This window comes from Daktulosphaira vitifoliae, unplaced genomic scaffold, assembly GCF_025091365.1.
Source record: "Daktulosphaira vitifoliae isolate Bord-2020 unplaced genomic scaffold, ASM2509136v1 Scaffold_1, whole genome shotgun sequence".
NCBI classification, from domain to species: domain Eukaryota; kingdom Metazoa; phylum Arthropoda; class Insecta; order Hemiptera; family Phylloxeridae; genus Daktulosphaira; species Daktulosphaira vitifoliae.
In genome coordinates, this window is record NW_026099572.1 from 45996019 (window position 1) to 46017883 (window position 21865).

A 21865-nucleotide genomic window follows, 5' to 3' on the forward strand; every position below is an offset into this window, starting at 1 on the left:
AATTATATAATGTTTTATATTTTTAAAGATATTGCGTGAGTCATATCTAAATATTCAGTCTGTATATTTATAGAAATATAAATTTTACATTATTTTAAATGATTAAAATATGATTTTATGATTAGTTAAAATAAATGAACTATAACGTTCAATTGTAACGTTAAGTAAAAAATTACCACACATAAAATTAGTATTAATTATAATTGAACTATGATCATAATTGTAAGTTATTCGAGTCATCCAACACGTATATCGCTTGTCATATTTTCTAACACGACAAAACGAGGAAATTATTATACGAGCCTCGGTGTGTACTCTATACTTAAGTATAGAGTAACACATTAATGTCTGACATGATAATCACTTTGTAATTACAACAAAAAGTATTTAAATTACTCTTTTCAATATTTTTTGATGGATATTAATTTTGGTTTGTGATAATTATAATTATTGTTTAGTCAATCAAATGAGTTTCCATTAATTCGAAAAATATTTCAAATGATCCGTTTTGTAATTATTATAATGGTATTACCATATTATTGAATGGTAATATTAAATAAATAGCCTTCAATTAATAAATTGTTTTCATAAGGAATTGTCTACTGAAAAATTAATTATACTGGTATTGAAATACTATTAAATTTAGATTGATTTTATAACTATTATTTTATATATTTAACAGATCTCAAGGTTGGATCACTACTTGAAAATATTTATCGTAAACTGTCTATTGCAATAAGATATTAAATATTTTTTTAACCGATATGAGTTAATAACTATTAATAAATTTATGAATACAAATATTAATAATTTCTACATACTTATTCACCAACAACATTTTGCATTGTAAAAAACTAATTAAATAGAATTTTATATTTCTCGTTTGATAATATCACAAATTATTTTTACGGATACCATAAAATATTTTAATATATTTATACGAATCAAAGTACTCAGATATTTTGGATTTTGCTTTAGGCTATAAAATTAAAATTAAATTTAGTTTCACTTTTTTTTTTTAATGAATGGCTGTTATTAACAAAGTTTACATATTTAAAAATTACTAAATTCATGATTTTTTTACCACACGATTTTTGTCTTTTTCCTAATATTCGAGTCAAGTTACACTTAGTGTTTAATTATACACGTGTAAATTTCTGACACAAATTGTTCTAGAGAATTATACAAGTAATTTAATTATAATTATAATTGTTTGGATTACGTGTACCAACAGTTTTAGGAATTTCTCAAGTTTGGACTTTTTGGACAAGTTTAAGACTTTAGTTCGATTATGTTCACTGAGTGCTACTGTAAAAATTTATCTGTATGTACAATATATATATATATATATATATATATTAATGTATTTTTTAAGTTGTTGTCGTGTGCCAATTGCGCGTGCGCGTCGAGCCGTGTCCCGCCGGAAGGTGGGACCCCGGATACGCGCTAGGTGGACCCGGGACCCCACCAAAGCGACGGCGGACGGCCCAGCAGCGGATACACGCACGGCCGCCGCGCGCTCCCGTTTAGGTAGCCGGCGAGCGGCACACCGGCAGTCGTCACGCGGCCCCACGGACAAGCACACCCCGACAACCGATACCGATCGCGTCACTGCTGGCACCTTTGCCGTCGTCGTACTTATTACACCCGTCACACTAACTGTGCGTCGTCCGTCTGCACGCCACCGTTTCGTTTAAACAATTATCAGTCGGGCCCATCTAACGAGTGATCTTCACCGAAGTACACATCAAATTGTGTGAAAATATACACTACACAACCTTTGCAAGTGCCAGTGTGCGTTTTTCCGAATGTGTCGTTGCGTCCGCTGTTCGTACAAAGTTTGACGTTTGTTGAAGTGCGTTTAATTAATTTGTTCGTTAGATAATTTTTTTTTTTTTTTTTTACCATTTATTTTGCATAAAGTGCGCGCAAAGTGACTACCACGGCAACGAAGCTGGCGGTGTGCCAGTATGACATGAACAATTTTATGGAGGTACTGACAATTATAGTCAATATTTTAACTGTAGTACATGACCATTTTTGTTTTGGATGAGTTTACTATTACTGCGTAAAGATTAGACTACGATTATTTCTTAGAAAAACCAGTAGCTTATAAAAATTACCCAGGAAATAATTATGATATGCTAATTTCATTTACCCGTGATGAAATTATTACACGTGATGCAAATATTTTTGGCTGTTAAATTCTCATTAAATTTCTGCTTACGGCTGGTCAAGATGTTTCTGACTTAAATTAACTCACATTTTTTCATAGAAAACTAATAACGTACAACATCCGATTTGCAATGTCGTATAATTTATTAAATTATCAGTTTTTTTTTCAATTGATCTGATTAGTGTTCCGTGTAAATATTAATTATCGTCTTAATGATACTGTTCGTGTTATCAGAATTCTTCGAAATTATAATGTTTTTCAGAAATTCCTATCAAAACTCGTCTTATTGAAGTTTATTGGAAAAGTTTTCTATTAACACGTTTTCGACTCTTCTAGACGCATATCAAATCATTTATTAGATTCTTCTTAGATAAACGTCCATGATCGATTAAATAAAAAAATAAAAACCACTGAAACCCAACAGAGAGGACATAAGTTATTTATGTGTTTATGACAGTACAAAGGATAGCGACGCAACCGTTTCGCGTGTTTTTCTGTCGTCCCGCCGCTTCCGTTGCACAAGTCCGAACGTCAGGTACCGTACGACTGGACATAACAGAGAATCGTATAAGGATAAGGCCTGTTGGAGTTAGGCCAAACATATATTTTTTATTTTTGTTGTCATTAGCACTTGGCCGCCCGTTGTTGATAATGCGTCTCGGATGAAAATATATTTCAAAATGAATAAATAAATGCCTCATTGTAATAATTTACTCATTTTTTGTAGTCGGCACGCGTTGATTATGTTTGTTGTCGTGTACGATTATGTGTATGTTTAACTTCCATCGCTGGAAAGAGACAAATCGTCGTACAGGACCGGTGTTGGAAAATTATCGTAATTCGCCTATAAATTCACCGGACGCATGCTAACAAATATGAAACCACATCTAGATTTAACATTTTCCAATATTAATAATAACTTCTCCTGGTCAAAGATGTTTACTGAGCGAAGGAGTAATTACTTTGCGCAGAAGCTGTAGCACTGCGAACTTACCCGCTGTTCGCTACCAAATACCCAAAGGTGTCACGTTCAGACGACACAGCTAAATGACTACAGTGTTTATCTCGATGTCCATCGAAATTTTTTCTAAAAAACTAATCGAATGTGTCCAATTGGGCGAAACTAGCCAAAAACTACACCTAATCTTTTATTTTAATCTGGAACCGTTTTCAATAGAACCGGATGCTAAAGTACATTTATACATACACATATGCTTGAGAAAAATATAATAAACCGTTTGATCGATCTGTCCATAGAGCACAAACATTATCGCTGATGTCATTGTTTACATTGTGATCAAACGATAAATATGCAAAACGGACAGCGACTTAAACCTACGTCGCGTCGCGGTAGGTTCCCAATTATAATATAATTTCAGATCTGCTATCTCAAAGTTTTGCTCGCTCTCGCACGCCGTTAAGTACATCAATCTAAATATGATTTTATTTTTTTATATATAATGTTACGTGATTTCATCGTGTCATAACCCAAAAGCCGCACAAACATTTGAGAGTATAATAAACGTTTTTTAATGTGCAATAAAACAAATTTAATGGAGATCACGCCCCTTATCCGGTTTCAGGGAGTTTGTATGTGTACTGAATTTATTATTTAAAACACAATCACGTTTTATACCCATAAATAATTACCCAGTTAATATTTTTTTGCAACATACGCAAATATGTATTCGTTCATAGTGGTCATAAGATAATAACACCTATGAATATATTGGTGACGGGCCGACTCCTCCCCCTATCACAATATCTCGACGTTGTAAAAAGTTTAAAACTTGTGTCTACGAACATACTAGTTTTTGAATAGAAGAATCCGGTCGCGATTAGTTGTATTCGGCTTGAGTTGATAATTGATTTCGATTTTTTGGCCCCCCCAAGTACGCCCCTCGTATGATGTACGATAGCTTCTGACTGTTATTAAACGCACGAGTGTATATAATAACAATAATTATTAATTTGACTATAGCCAAAGTAAAAACCGTGTTTACAATAACTTTTTGACTGTGATCTTTGTGTTATACAGTAATATTGTGTAAACTTTGAAAGGGTCGGTGGTGGTAAGGTGTGTTACTTATGATTCGTTTACAGTTACCTCACAACCGTTTGTTATTCAACGTTCACATTTGAGGAATACATTTCAGTAATTTCATATTTTCGTTTGAAATATGTGCTTTTTATACATACACTACGATAATGATGGGTAAATAACTTTTATCATAAAAAAACATCCATGCCGTTGACCAACTTGTATCTCGTGTACATTACCTTATAAATGTGTCTATTAATCTATTGATTAGTTTTGCTGGTACATTTTGTCGCATAGCAATAAGAAATTAGCGACTAGTTAGTTGGTTATTATTATTTTATTAATAAGTGTAAATCATATTAGCATAGGACACGATGAGAGTTCATTTAAAATAATATTATAAATTCCCACAGTGGTTTATTTTGTCGTTTCTTCCGCGAACCGAAAGAACCGGTTGTGTTCTTCTGTGTTGGCCATTAAGCCATAATAGAATGCGAAAAGTTCTCGAGTCCTTTTTTTTTTTTTGCTGTTACGGCCTCGCAGCCGGCCAATTCCGCCCGTACTTTAGAATTTTTTCCTATGCGTTTAACACTTTACCCGATGCCCGAGACGGCGGTTAGTACGCCCCCAGCATTAGGTCACCGATGCGGTCCGTCCGAGCTCACGCATAGAACAGAATGAATACGGCGCGTACTCTCAGCTAATCTTTTGTACAAGTCTTGGGTATAAATAATAACCGTGTACACAATGTTCATTACAAATAAATTACCATAAAAGAGTGAACGCGGCGCTAACAATTAATTTTTTGTTTTATTCTATTTTTCCACGTCCCCTAAGCCGCCCGTTATTATTGTTCTAAATACATGCTCTAAGACGGGTAATGACCGCTGCCTGCGTTTTGTATTCACTAGACGAAAACTAATTAACTGGCGCGCACAGATTTGTTACCGTAAAATAAATTTCTAGAAACATTTCTTTAAGGTGTCGCCGTAAGGGTACTTGCTTTACAAGCTCGCGCAGTTGTGTTAATTTCAATTTACAGTCAATTATTGACACTAATTATTGACCACGGGTGTTTTTTACCGTTGTTCTCAGGCTACTGGTTTGCATATTACATGGTATTGGTATTTGATGTTAATCATTTAGAATATGAACAGCTCAGAAATTTGACCAGTAGTTTCATGTTTTTTTTTATTATTGTACACTCAAAATAGTTGTTCACTTTTCAAACGACCGTTTTCTATTATCTTTGGCATGTCCACTCTAAAACGAAAAGGTGTTCTAGTGCGCACATTTGACTCGACATGACTACCGTTCTCCGTGATTAATATTTGTTTTACTTTTGGTTTTTAAATGGTTCTATCGCACGAGCACTGCCACACTCTCCATTGACAGCTGGCCAAGTGATTCGCCTAACCACAACTACCACTTACCGTGGCATTATCGCCGACAATAATCAAAAGCGAACTGGTTTACTAGAATATATGTAACGAGATCTCGTCGGAGCTCGTGAGATTCATAATTCATAAACGTATCTGCGCACGGGTCTGTAATCTGTAAAATTTATCAAAAATTTAAATTATAAAAAAATATAACGACACGTCGACCGTAATGTGTGGTCTGTATAGATAAAAAAAAATTTCTAATGTTACGTTACTAGGGAAAAAAAATTCTCTATCCGACCGGTGTACTATTACTAGTTGCTAATAGAGAAAAAAATACAGCGCGCAAATCTGTCATACTCAAGTCGCATCCCTCCTTAGTAAGACACGTATTTTTCCTACAGCGCTTTAAGTAAAACAACGGTAGTTGAATATTTTTTCTCTATCGTTAAGTCATTTTATTTTATATGTGTTATGCCTATAATATGATCAATTCATCAAAAGACTAGCTGGTGGTGCTTCTGTGGCGGCGTCGTTTAAAACCGGTCCGTTTGATTCGTATACATGTAATGTATAATTTGTCTAATGTACAATAATTATTATTGTTAGTAACCCGACGTCGGCCGGACCAGAATGCATTTAAGAGGATGTGCGCGGGACCTCATACCATTACATTGTGTTATTTTTGAGTAGTTCACTCTAAAAGGGTATACGCATTTTTTTTTTTTTTCTACTCTTGGCGACCATCGGACAGAATATACATGTAATATTTTTATATTACTATGTAGAAGTCGTTTCGGCACGACTGATGTGTGTGCACTTTTCGAATCACATGCCTCTCTACTTTGCCTCTTTGCAGCGATATTTGCCATAAATCTTTGCCCGGTCAACTCGATGGGACATAAAACTACCGATGTACTATTATGTTATAGGAACCGCGCGGGTAATGTTTTATTATCTTTTTAGTTTTACAGACTTATTCGTGTTAATCGTTCGAATCATCTTCTACGGCGTCTTCAGATAACGACACCATGTACCGTACTAAATCCTCAATATATTTGTATATTACAAGAGTTGAAGACTAAAATGACCCGTCTTATACTAAATGACCTCTTTAATTTTGATGGATCGCAACGTAATAAAGCTTTTACTACAGCTGCGTGTATATATTATGATAATCGCTTAATCACCGGCCAAACGCATATATTTTCTATGTTCAATTAAAAGTAAAAAAGATGAATCTTTAGCCGCCATTTTTTCGTGTGTGTAGTTCATTATGGAAAAAAAAAAAATTATTGAACAGACTCCTCGGCCTAGGTGTGTCCGAATAATATTTTAACGGCACAATTCGCTCTTATACGGCCTTCATAAAAAAAGTACATTTTCATTAATTAACGACAACATAGAGAGCGGTACGTGGCTGCGCACCTGTGTGTGTGTACACTTAATTTAAGCATCTGCGGTTACTCCTTAATTCTGTCGTCGAAAATCCAAGTAGCGCCGATATTATTCTCATGTGGGTTACTAAATAAGCACCAAAGTCTGAACCGATTTTATAAATTATTGGACCGACAAAGAGCTCGACGGATACGATCAAAAAAGACTTGCAGTATTCGGTAGTAGAAAAATAATACTTCTCCATATAATGCAAAAATGATGGATTGTTTGACATTAGTATTATGAAGAGCTCTGTTATATCGAATTGTATTTCTTGTAAAATCCAATTGTGAATTTGCATATTAAACTATTTAAATTTGTTCAACATTATATTTATCAATTTCCTAATAGATCAACAACACTAAGTCTCGGCCATTAGTTTTGCCCGTTTAACAGTGTTCCCAGCGAATGGAATGCGATTTCGATCATGTTAGAAAATCGGACGTATTTTAAAAGTATTTCTCGTCCGCTGCTCGTTAAGTGATTTGAACAAACATAATAATTATCGTAAATTTCTTATCGAACGTTTTAGATCAATCAGAAAAACGCGCATGATCCATCAAAGTAAACACGTATCGGGTAGGCGAATTATTTACACTTAATGGTGCAACAATATTATTCGATGGTATTTTAGGTTCAGTGCGGTTAACGAGCACACGACGTATCGTATTATTGTCGTCCTAACAGAACAAATCGACTGCCTACATAATATTTATTGTTAATAATAATATAAGTGAGATAAATGTATAGATGCACTTGATACAAAATAAATACACTCCAGCCGTCGAAAACCGGCAGCGTTCGCGACACATTGTTATTGTTTGACCAACCTCCAAAGTCAATACAGAATATAATATGATATTATTAGCTACTTTCAAAACTCATCAATCATAGCACTCCGATTCCGAACAAACATTTTCCTCCTATTCGTAACGAGTTCTCGGTTTGTTTTTTCAATTCTCATTCTCCCACTAGATTTGCGTTTATTTCGTTTAAAACACACTGGAAAAAAAGCTACTCGCATAGCTCGTGGGCAGATACAAGTGTGCGCGTGCTCGATTAAAAGATATGAAGAAATATGGAAGAAAAAATAAATAGCTCGGTTGGTTTAAGCACCGCAGCGTGAAAGAAGATCTTTCTAGGATAGAGAAAATCGCAAAAGATTTAAACGGATAAACTTTACTTGAAATCTCATTGTTTTGCAAAAAACAAACATGAAATTCGCACGTATTATTTGTTAAAACCTTTTGTCGGCCAAGACATGTATTCTACAACACATGTAACGCCTTTATAGAGTAAAACTCTTATAGCAGTTTTGCTGTTACTTGTACTTTATTGTAATGAAAATTTACTAAAAATAGTCGAATGAATTTTAAAATTTCATTCTGACAATGATATTTTTACCAGCAACATATTGAGACGATTATGCTACCAATGAATGCCGATTTTATGTAAATTTCACAACTAAAACGACAAATTATTTTACATTTTTAACATTTCATAATTAACGTAAACCACACCGGCTATCAAATTATAGTCTATTAACAGATATTACTGTTAGTACGATATTGGCGATAAATCTATGTTAGGAATTGATCATAAAAACGTTTAAGTGCATTGAGAATCGCACATGAGATGCAAGTTTATTAACTAGTTACACAAGTAATTTTAATGAATTCATCGGGGCACGTGAGTTTAAAGATAGTATCATTAATGAACCGAGGAATTTTTTATTGATAATATCAATTACAGTTTTATTTTTTTTTTCGTTTAATCTTATGCCAAATCACTCTTTATAATTTGTATTTGTATTTTATTAACCTGTTATTCATATTCCTGTGTAATTTCCTTTTTTTAATTTCTACTAAATAGTATTTTTTATTGATTCAAAATTAATTTGAAATTTTTTTTATGCAGGATCGGCTAGCCGGACATGGTGCAGTCACGTCGATCGGCGGAGGCGGTGGTGGTGGTAGCGGAGGAGGAAACGGAGGGGGTGGTGGTGGAAGCGGTGGAGGGTCGTCACCGTTCAGCCCTCACCATCATCACCACCATCACCATCACCGGAACACGACGCCCACCAACACTGGATCCAACATGGGACATCATCAGGATTTCCAACCACCGTACTTTCCACCACCGTTCCCACCATCACATCACCACCATCAGCCGTCCACTGGTAACGCGACATCACCATCAGCAATGGACTACATTAACGACCCGTACTCCCAAACGCTCAACAGTCTTCACCAGAGCGCCCAGGCAGCCGCGGCCGCACATCATTACAACCAGCTGACCGTAGCTGCTGTGTCTGTCGGTCAACGGCATGATGCCCTGAGGCGGTCCGATTCCGATTCCATACACGTGGTAAGCTGCGTGAATCAGTATAACAATGTTTTTTTTTACCACAACAAATGGCAGTAATGATACGATAATTCATAAAAAATTAAATCACATAAAAAAAACTATTTTTTAATAGTAATATTATATGAACATTTATTTAAATTTAATTATCTAATTTAAATATTTTTTATTTTATTAAATGACTGAAGTTCAACACAAAATTGCTCATACATATTATGTAATGCCAAAATATTAATGATGTTTCTACTGATTGTATAGCAATAAGCATTAAGCATAAAGCAATCGCATTAAGTTTTATTTCAAATCAAGTAGATGCATACTGAAAATTCTCTAGTTCTGTGTTACTTATCACAACCACACGTCGTTATCACATTCCACGATAATAGCTAAATTCTCCGCTCAATCTGAGTAATATTGCGGTATTTTTGTTTTCATTTCTATTCGTTGTACATTCCATCTAAAGTGTTAGTTCAAGTTCCTTATGTGACAACTAATTGTTTAATTGTGTCTTCTAATCTTCTAGAGCATTCCAATGGAATAAATTCAGAGTAATAAATAATTTTTTTAAAAATTCTTTGAAAGTTGTGATGTGATAGGTGACGACGAATATTCAGTTATTTTCTGATAATGTGTAGACGTACATCATTTACTGTCTCAATATTCTTGTATCTTATCCGATCTTACAGTTTGGCTTTTATCGAACCCTTCAAAACTCGAGTATGTCCTTCGTGTAATGGTTTATGAAGTACCTGCGCATATAAATGTTTCAAGACATTTGGTTACAAGAGTTCTAGAGTTGTCACGAACTCGTTCAACGCGTGAAATTTGTATTCGCTTAAAGAGACATCCGAATTGATTCCGACCATTGCCATCACGATCAAAACTGTACACGATCTCGTCATCACTTTTATCGATTCTCTCACCGATCATAGATCAATGCACAGTATTGGTATTTCGATCGGTGCGGTTAGGTTATATTTCTTAATGACTTATCACAAGCGGAGGCCATGCTATTTGATATTCATTAATGAACAAATTTCTCTGATTCAATCAATCCAAAATCGGAGTTTAGGTGTTGCGAATACGTGCCTCAGAGTAAAAACATATTATGCGGGTCCGATAGTCATTCAGTAACACATCCTGTTATACTGACAATAGGCGTGATTACATAGGTTACACATGACCAGTCATACTTTGCATCAATTTTTTTTCAAGTTTTGTCTGATGCAGTCTAATAAAGTAACATACGAAAAGGGTGGTCCAAAAAGGAGATGGACGATATATGTGAAGTATTTTGCACCAAAGGGTGGACGCGACCGAGTTAATCTAGCCAATCTCGCTTGTTACAACAAATGTGATTCACAGGACTTCCCGTAGCGACACCATGTGATTTTTTTTATAATACAAAAGTGCGTCGAAAATCCATAGATATTTTTAATAAAATTTTGAAAAATATAAAAAATAAAACTTTTAGAATAGAATTTATATTAATGTTGGATAATTCTTAGAAATAAATTACCAGCTCAAGAAACAGCGATTTCTTTGTACCTAACACTCGACTACGCCTACTTAATGACACCGAATTAATATTATTTATGTATTTCATTCCTTTAACAATAATTATTACTTATTCGATCGTTATCCTTTTGTTATTTTTTATTTGTTTAATATTTGAAGTCGACCAAGCTAGCATGTCATCCCTGAGACCACGCCTTTCGGTGTATTATATATATATATATATATGTGAATTATTTATTATATTTTCGCGTATACAAATGGGTATGTGGAATCGTTGCAAGTGTGCTGCCAAACAGACGTCACTAATATGTTATGTCCACCGAAGAAACGTGACCCGACCGGCCCCCATGATCGAGACTTTGACCCATTAAGGAAAAATAAAATAACAAATACGACCAACGTTTTTATATTTTCCACTTTGTATCCGTCATCGCTTCCATACACAATCCCCTCCTTAGTAGAGGCCAGATTAACGAGAGTAAAAACACTAGGCGTTTTGTTTTATACGAATTACATTTATTACTGTTTTTTTTTTTTGAGTTTAACCTCATCTGGCGATTGCGATGCATGTCACACCAGAGAGTTTGCGGGGTCACGTCGAGCATGGCTTATAAGCATGTATTGTACAAGACAAATGTTTAATATCTATAATCCTAATACATTTAATCGTAATAGTAATGGTGTAAAGTTTATCACGAATGCCGCGGCTAAGGGTCAAATGTGTTCGTTGACGACGTTACCGGCCATTTTATGTGTTGCAATATTATTATTGTTGTTCCGTGTTCGCACGCAAAACTTGAGGTATTCGACAAGTCGGTATGTATCTTTCAAACATTCTACGCGTACCGGATAAATCAATAAACGCCACTGCAAGTGCCAAAGATACGTTGTCACTTCAAAATACCTTGAGGAATTATAAGATATTTGTGAAAACACTACGTCTACTCGAGTGTCTTGCGTAAACTCTAAAGTTTTGCACGAATAATTATTATCAATGTCGTCTCAGAAAGGTTCCAAATAACTTAACGTTTTACAAAATGTTTCCAGAAATTTACTGATAAAAGTCACATCCTAATGATATTCGAGAAACGGTATTTTTCAGATAATTTTCACCGCTGATAAAAAAACTTGTTTTGAGGAAAAACAGTTATCCAGTAAACTGGTAGGGTACTAGTGTGAGGCTCTTGTAAGAAACCGCGGCAGTAGCCATCGATACAGGAGTTAATTAAAATTGAGTTAGGCCGCGTAATATTGTTATGCGCAAACTGTAAGGTTATTTTTTAACGAGCGATATACGTATAATTAATACCTGATACCTTGACAGTGTTACGTTGCTACGGCGTTAATGGATCCGAGGAAATCGAATCGACCACTTTCATCGTGAAAAGTAGGCGTCACTCGACGTGTGGTCGCCACCGTCACTGTACTTATTCCTCTTTTTTACTCGGCCTCACCCAGGACACGGTCTTCAAATATTTAATTATCCCAAAATCAATATAAATTTCAAAAAAAAAAAAAACTATTTTTCTGTTTGTAATTGTAATTAAAGTCTTCATCTTTACTGCTGCAAATTTATTACACTAATATGTAATTCAAGAGAGAATTAAAAAGTTTATCGGGAAACACTCATGTATGAAAAAAACACCTTCATCAACAAATTTTCCAATAAGATCTTTTTCGGCATATAAAACGCGTTGTCAAGACTATTTTCTCACCTACTACATAGTTTCTTAATGAGAAACTCTTGTAACTTGTTTTAACGATGAAGCTTTCGACTGACGGCTTTATGCAAAAACAATATTGAAGAGAATAAGACAAATTCTGCTTTCCCGTCCGCTCTACTCGCACGTCGTTTGGACGCCAACCGAATTCCACTGTACCCAAAATTCCTAACGTTTTAATTATATTAAGTCTTAGGGGTAGCGGTTCCGGACGCTTAACGCATATAACATTGTCTTCTCTCCAACATTATGATATTATTATTATTATATCATCATCGTCGTCGTCACCACCGTTATTTTATTATAATTATTGTTATTACAATGCAAACATGGTACAGATTTGGAATGTTTTCAAAAATGAGAAATTCAATTTTTCCAGCGGATTTTAATCAAATTTTTGACCGACACACAGTGAAGAACGTTAATATTAACAAAATGGTTTAGTGTACACGTTTTCGATATTGCATTCCAGAAAATTAAATTTGATTTTTACACGCGAAATTTATTAATCTGAAACGAATAACGTTATTAAGTCGGTTGTTAAAATAATAAACTCTATTATTTTACGAAGAAACATATTATTCGCAGTGTCCAGCGCTTGTGTTATTAAAAAAATAAATACTTTCGTTGTTATATTAAAATATTTTGCAACTTTAAGTTTCTCTGACTTATTTCGGAATATTTGAAAATTACATTAAGTTTTAAGACCAAGTATTAAAGACTGAACATTACATTATTTTATTTATAGTTTATTAAAATATCTATAGGATTACTACTATTATTATTATTATTATTATTATTATTAAACACTCCAACAAAACACGTTTTAAAATACATTTAATCTGAACATTTTATGTATTTTGTAAATTTTATTTCTATAAAATCCTAGTCGTTTTTTTTCATTGCTTTTTTTTGTTTAGCTAATCGAGTTACATTCACTCGTCTCTTGATTCTCTGTGGCGTTCTGTCACGATAACATCGTAAAAATTGTGCATTTTTCTAACTGCCACACTTTATCGCTCAATAAATACCACCTTCGATTTTTTATTATTTTTATGACCTATTACAGATAAACAAAGATATCTTCGTTACACGATAATATATGAAATCGCAGCTGGACACTCGTCATTAGCCTATAAGACTTTAGTATAGTGCATAACATTTTGCTAAGTGCTCACAAATGACTTATGTTAAGTTAATATTTTTGTAGAAAATTTAATTATATGTTTGATTATTATCGAGATACATATGATTATTACATTAACAACCGAGTTAATAATGATTTGGTTGTTTTTCGGTCGTCATATTTTATATGTCAATGGAAATCCTTCAATCATTTATTGAGTATTTATTTTTACGAGGATGGCAAGAGCGCTACGGCAGCTGTCGGGGTGACAGTTCTTGTGTATGCCTTTGTGCGTTCCAGATCTGTTGGGTTATTGAACCGAGAGAACAAGTAAATAAATTATTATTGCCAAAAACTTTCTCGGGTATTGCATACACGTAGACAAGTGCGTCTACGTGTATACATTGCCATCACATATGATCGAATCGATTTTTGACGGCGGCAAGTTCCCTTCAGTTATTTATGCTTGGAATGTTGCTTTGGACGATTAAAAAGACTTGTACGCGTATATTTACCATCCTGCCCACGAGGACCAACGGTAGTGAACCGGCAAAAGCGGCTCAGGATTGATTTGGGCTTGGCTAAACGGGACCGGATCCATCGACTTCAACATACGCAACGTCTAATAACAATAATTATTACTATCGATACTCGTGCGCGCGTACAAACACCATAGGAATAAAAAAAAATTTATATATTATTGTGTGTGTATCGAATAGGGGATCCGGAATATCTAGGTTATGCGAACAACAGTGATCGCCTTCGTGTAACGACCGACGGCCGCACCGGAGTCGGGACCTCTCCCATATCTGGTTACAAGACCCGTAATTATAAGAGGCCTCGTATACGAAAAAAAAAAAATAAACGTGTATATGTGTATGTATTCGTAGTTATATATTACATGCGTGTTGTGTATAAGGCGAAATCAAATAAAATGACGTTTACCGCGTGCGCGAGAGACATAATTAATATATGCAAATGGCTTTGAAAAATTATTACCAGTTCTTGTTCTCTATGTGTGTGTTTCTTTGATCTCAACTGTACTAAAATAGAAAATGTACGATTTGTTCGACGGCGATAATAATGGCTCGTACAAATTTATTTGTATCGATACACGATCTCATTTTGTGCGCGTTTAAGTCTAGACATAGTTATTTAACGAGAAAAATAGATACACTATTTAGTCATTATTGCGATTTGTCATGAAACGGTTCGAAAAAAACTATTGAAAATCTACCAGTAGTTTTTGACGTTCATGCTATTTGTTTCAGGGCAACATGCATCCTACNTGTGTGTGTTTCTTTGATCTCAACTGTACTAAAATAGAAAATGTACGATTTGTTCGACGGCCATAATAATCGGCTTGTACAAATTTATTTGTATCGATACACGATCTCTTTTTCTGCGCGTTTAAGTCTAGACATAGTTATTTAACGAGCAAAATAGATACACTATTTAGTCATTATTGCGATTTGTCATGAAACGGTTCGAAAAAAACTATTGAAAATCTACCGGTAGTTTTTGACGTTCATGCTATTTGTTTCAGGGCAACATGCATCCTACCTTCCCGTACGAAAGCAGCAGGTCCCGTGGTGGTGATTACGGTTCCGGAGTTGGTGGAGTCCGTGGCCGAGGAGACGTTTTGGTACAGTCACACCCCGGCCTAGAGGATTCGCTGGTCCTACATAACGCTTTGTCCAGCGTGGTCGAAGAAGCTCAGGTTCGTACAATAAGATATCAATTGAAAATACACACGTACAATGTATACCAGTGGTTAGACTTGAGTTACATTGCTAAAAAAATGTAACCGGTACGTTTTAAATACTGCACGCCGTGCCTTGACACGCCTTAACGTCGTGCCATACCCTACGAAGGGGGTGAACTGCACGCGAAACTCCCATATCCGTTTAATTCTTCATTTTTAATTTCGTCATTTCGATACTTACCTTGACGGGTGTTTGTGATTAACGAGACGCAGTTACGTTGAATGGTAAACACCTCACACGTGTATCGACAACGACCATACAGAATTTGACATGCGACCACCACATTAATTAAGCAGCGAACGGACGGCAGAATAAAATAACGTACAGATTTATTTTTAAAAAATTTGAACTTTTTCTAGCAAATAATCTTTTCCCAGCACTAATATTTATTTATGTTGACCGTTTGTTCCCCGGTCAGCAATATAATGAACCCTGCAGAGGGTTGTTGCCAACTCGCTTTTTAATTTCGAATGGCCGACTGAGTAAGTGCAGTAACAATATAATGACATGTTGTTTGGTCAAAAAACGGTCAATCAACGTCACAAGTCGCCAAACGAAAGCGGGTTCTCTACAGCGGTCAAGATTTCCATTTATTAAAATATATAAACCTACATGAGTAGGCTATTACGTTGTTGTTGTTGTGGTTAAGATTAAAACGAACACGTACGGCGATATCAATTAAACGCAACGAAATTATCTGCGTTTTCGTAATAACTCTTCTATCGGACACACCTCCCGCCCTAGTCGCTTGTTTGTGTATACATAAACACTGCAAGGACACCACTGCGCGAACGGCTCCCGTTTTTTATGATATTATAAAGTTTGTGCTCCGTTTTTAATCGAATGCCCTCAAAAAACTCGTTAAGAAATCTAGTTCTAATAAATAATATAATGATAAAATATATAGAATATAAACTCAAACGGTTGTGTGGGTCGCCGTTTAATGTCTTCCAAATAATAATAATTATTATCGTTGGTATTAATATTGTAACGTGTAGTTAATCGCATTTAAGTACCGTAACCGATTTAAACTCACGATCACTCCAGTAGCTGCTACAGTAAGATACAATTTAGTAATAAAATAGTTTTTAATAATATTATTTTTCTTTCTCAATAGGAACACAACGTGGACGATAGCAGTTCGTTTATGAGCGACTTGCCGTTATTGAAACGTAAGTATGGATACTTTTATATAATTCTTATGATAATATTTTTCACGTTACTCTAATACCTGTATAGTGTAATAATATTTTTATGATGTATCGTTAAAATATTTGCAAGTGTTGCATGTTGAGCAATCGGCGACTATTTTACACGTTATTCGATTTTATTAATCGTATTTGCATCACAATTTAATTACCCCAAAGATACTTAGTTATCCTTCACAAAATACCGATCACGTTTCGTCACAAACGCCTACTCAATAAGTTCACTTTATTGCTCCGAAAGGTCAATATTTGTGTTGCCCGTTAAATTTGAAACGTGCCAAAATTTATTTATTTTTTGGTTTTCAATGTTTTGTTTGTGCAGAAACTGAACTATTTTTAGTCTGCCAATACTTTTTGGCGGTTTTCTCCGTTCTAAATAATGAAAAGGTTGTATAAACATTGCTTTTAGATAGCCCCAAAAATATGTCCGTGTAACGATAAATGATACAAATCTTCTCTTAGTGTCACAGGGTAAATGCTGTCCGATTGCCCTTTCATGGTAAAATGTCGTCGATTGGCCAATCACCGTGGCCAATAATATAAAGTTCGACAACCCGCTGACAGTGCACATATTCGATTTTTTTACTATTAGAAGGGTCCTCCGTTGAAAAGGGCGCCCGAGGCCAAAGTGTTGGTTCCCAGGTGCAATCTCAAAAAACGCTATTCGCCAGAGACTCCCTTTGTAATTTTCGAACTTGACAAACCCATTCGGCATAATTATTTCATTAAACGCGATTAAATGCAATCAAATATATTAGGTGCATTCCGCTCGAACAGCTTTTCGACGACCGGCATTTTTTCGCCGTTTATCCCTCCGGCGATGTGTTAGAACCGCGAAAATTGCATACACACATACGAAAACACATGGGCTGGTAAGAGGTCCCTGTGATTTTAACGATATTCGCTGGCGTTTATAATTCAATACGGAGGCAGGGGGCGCGACGTCGTGGAAAAAATATGTATATACGACTCTGAGCGTGTTGACGCAGACGGCGACGAGAGAATATTATTATTACACGATTATTATGGGCAAATGGAAAAAGGGGTGTCGAACGTGATTCCGTGACGGTTGCGCGACCGCCGTCAAGTCGCAATGATGAATTTTTTTCCTCCCTATGCCCTCTCCTAATGAACCATCCGAAAGCTCCGTACGAGGTACCGCAGACCGTACGATAATCACGTTTGCCGAACACCGGCACCATGTTACACAAGTATTAATAATAATAATAACAATATTATGAATAGCAGTACACACGTCCAACGGAAATGCAAAACTCCGCCGCTCGTTATTATCAAACTTCCCCAAACGTAACCTATAATTTTGGCGAACGACAATAATTGCGCGTACAACGTCTTGCTCGGGGATTTACATTTTGTTTTTTTTTTTTAACACCTAACTTCCGCTTCCCACCGCGATTTTTCACACCTCTATTGTGCACAAGTCGTCGTGTTTTTGGGGCGTCTACCGGGTACGTCCCAGAAAAACACTGCACAGGGGCCCTTCATATACGGGCACCGGTCTCCAGCCATCACACCGGCTAATTTTGGGTGTGCGAATGCTTGACGGGGGGGCGTACGGGCCCTAGTGCAAACATCTGTTGTGTTACCGAGAAAGCATTTTTCATTTTGCTTTTTTCCATTGTTGCATATTTTGTTAAATATTTTTTTATCGAATCAATACTTAAACGGACGCTCACTAACGAGGGAATCGAATTACGCAAACTAGCCAAAATTATGTCGTATTCACAGTGATTTTTTACTGCCGAGATTTATGCGTGAAAGATGACGTTACCATTGGGAAAATCATATTTATATATTAATATCAACATCATCGTGATGGTTATTTATTTAAATTAAAGTTTAATTTTTACGATTTCAGGTATGTCCACCACCCCTTCAGACGTGTTCTGCAGTGTTCCCGGCCGACTATCGTTGCTCAGCTCTACTTCCAAGTACAAAGTGACTGTCGGCGAAGTACAGCGCAGACTGTCGCCACCCGAATGTCTAAACGCCTCTCTGTTGGGCGGCGTGCTCAGAAGGTAAGAACTGTACTTGAGATAGGCAATTTTTTTTATGTATCGATACTCTTGTGCGTGGCGTTGGGATGGTTTTTGTTTTCTCCGCGTAAAATATTTATATTATTGCTCACACGAAAAAACGTGACCAACCGGTAATCGCATGCTGCAGCGGATCACAAGAAGATAACGCGTCGGGAAAAGACTAAAAAGTGAAAACGACTGCGTTATTTCCCTGAAATCGGTTACACGCTCCTTGACCGCTCCGCTGATAGTGATGTCGTGTGCCTGCTCGGTACGCCTTCCTACCGGTTAAACGTCTTGACTGCATTCGCTCGCTCCGGTGCCGTTGGGATTACAATAAAAAAATACATTTATTAAACTCTCAGATCGATTCGAATAACATTTTACGAGCGCGTCGACTACACTGCAAACGATAAATTCTAGGCGTTCCTCTATAACATACGAAGAACATTTTTATCACGTCGAAACAACTCTAAAAAACGCGGCGTTCCCATTTTTTTATTTTTATTTTCTTCGTATTAACGACCAGAGTATTATTAATTTTAAATATTCGAGTCATTTGTCCTTATTAATCGCAATAATAAATTCATTGGCCGCTTTATGACGGGCTCTAAAATGATAATTCCAGTGCAAAGGCGGAGAAGGTTTCTACGGTCGAAAACGCCTGTTGACACGATATCGCAGGACACTTAATGGTACTTTCCAAAGTCCTCGTCGTTTAATTATTGTCCTTTGACCGTCCGGCGGGCCGTGTCCACAACAATAATATATCGAAACGACTGCGATACAGAAAATCGGTCGAAGCCGCCGGTTCGTCTGCGTTGGATACAATGCGTAATCACTAATCGTGTACAACTGCTTATATCGGTCGCCGCGCAGTGATAAATGATGTGTGCCACCTGTGGATTTTGCGTGTAAAGATACCGCCTACAATAATAATACCGCTGATAATAATAATAATGGCATTATTATTATCAGGTATATTGTAGATGATAGGAGGGCCGTGGCGGACACCGTTGGAACGATACTATCGCCGTAACGGTCACGCGTCATATTACTGTGCGTATCGCGAGACATGTCGTGCCAATAGGTTCGGTAAAAAACCGTAAGAAATTACAAGTCCTGTGCGGTTCACGTCTATAAAAAAAAAATGTATTCGTTTTGAGACGACCGGTGGGAGAGAAAACGTTTGTATTTCGTTTAATGAATCGAATAGGCTGTCCGCTTCGATGTCGTTAAATGTAAAACGCGTTTTGGTTTGCATAGTATTTTGTAAACGATACTCAATACAAACGCATACCGGCGTAATTGTGGACTCGACTGGTTTTTTATTTTCTTCGTGGTTTCGTATTTTTTATCAATGACACGAACGAGTGTTACGCCACATAAAATATAATTTGTTACAACGTGTTCTCTTGCTGGGTTTTAATCGAAAAGCTCTGTACGCATTCAAAAAACGGTAAACCATGTTAGTTTTTAACTGAATTTATGTGATTCACAGGGCGAAATCCAAAAACGGCGGTCGACTGTTACGTGAAAAACTAGAGAAGATCGGCCTAAACTTGCCGGCGGGCCGCAGAAAGGCTGCTAACGTGACGTTACTGACATCCCTCGTCGAAGGTAAGTCGATTTCAGTGAAACTCGCTAGTGTTTCCCATGCCCGTTCGAGTACGGGGTTCAGTTCCTATAGAGGTGTAACGTACCGTTATACGGGATTTAATAAGCCAACTGTCTTATCTGGTCGCCGTCGTTTGGGTGACCGACGATGACCCACATCGATACGGACCGTTGCGTCGGAGTCTGTGGATAAATCTACGGCCGGCTGACGTCATCGACGCTCAGATAACGATGCGGAAACAATGAGTTGGTCGCACAGATAGACGGCATGATTATCGTTGTGTTATTTTGCGTTGCCATAATAATATTATCTGCGCGCCGATCGAGATTCTAATGGCAGTCACAATGTTATAAATTATAATCTCGCGTACTAAATTCCACGGTCTCCTCGAAAATCGCACCAGACGCCATTCTACTGCACTCTGTCGTGTTGGTCAATTCCGCAACGACTTCCGCCGCGAAACGTGCGCGTTCTCCTCCTCCTAGTCGTTGCTGTGCCAAAATTTCTGGAGTTCGTTTCGCTGGCAGCACGTCTGACGTTATGAAGCAATTATTTCGTAGTGTTTCACATACAGAGACCCGCAACTGTTTTTTAACCGGAACTAACAAATAAAAATTTGTGAAAATAAAATAAAACTGTTGGACATTTCGACATCATCAGAGATAACTGTGTGGGTTTTCGACGCCCGTATTTTAAGGAAATCCGTTGACATTCTTTCGAAAAATGTCATCTTCGGCAATATTCACGATCAACTATTTTGAATGTCTTTAAGACTGAGTCTAATGATTATAGGCGATTATGAATCGCTCGATACTATCCGAGCTCGTGTGTTGTTTTTTTAACTCACGAAGAACGCGGATAGCAGAATTCGCAACGAGGGGAAGAAGTAGCTGCCATAGGAGACAACACAATCGGCGGTGTATCGCGGATACCGTCGGTGCCTAGAGGTGTTAACGTTTTTTCACTGTTTGACTTTGCGTTTTATAACTGTGCGGACATATATTATTCAAGACTGGTACGGGTGCCGGTGTTTAGCAGTGCACGAGATAACAGGTGTCGCGACCACTGCAAAATCGTTTGATTTACTGCACTCGGTCGACAGACCGCAACAACAACAATGACCTCTAGTAGTAGTAGTAGTAGTAGTGTGGTAGTATAAAAAATAAATGAAAACACAACGATGCGGCGCATTTGTGGAAATACAGAAAGATTTTAACGATTTATTAACAACAAATTCTTCCATATCATACACGTTTTCTGTGTGCAACCTAGTGACATTAGTCATAACGAACTATGTGATGAATATTATTTTTTTAATTCAACCTAAATAGTTGTCTATTTACGCTAATCGTATTCGTCCAACTTTTGAACCGCGTGTCGTGTAACTTGATATATGTGATGTTGTTAATTTCATTGGTGTCCGACATGAATTCCATTTGATTTCCCTGTCAACGGGTACATCACGTTCA

At 36.5% G+C, this 21865-nt stretch overlaps 1 protein-coding gene across 5 annotated transcripts in view; it reads left to right on the forward strand.

The window, feature by feature from the left end:
- Window positions 1-21865, forward strand: part of LOC126901907 (transcription factor AP-2-epsilon) — a 95165-nt gene that overhangs the window by 64022 nt on the left and 9278 nt on the right. For 4 of the 5 annotated variants that reach the window (XM_050678851.1, XM_050678857.1, XM_050678843.1 and 1 more), the window contains 5 exons: window positions 8954-9403; window positions 15312-15485; window positions 16649-16703; window positions 18619-18778; window positions 20280-20398. In XM_050678851.1, the coding sequence (XP_050534808.1) occupies window positions 8954-9403; window positions 15312-15485; window positions 16649-16703; window positions 18619-18778; window positions 20280-20398 (958 nt within the window). Of the gene's footprint in view, window positions 1-1544; window positions 1994-8953; window positions 9404-15311; window positions 15486-16648; window positions 16704-18618; window positions 18779-20279; window positions 20399-21865 lie in introns of those variants that run through there. The other variant, XM_050678867.1, reaches the window with a different exon arrangement.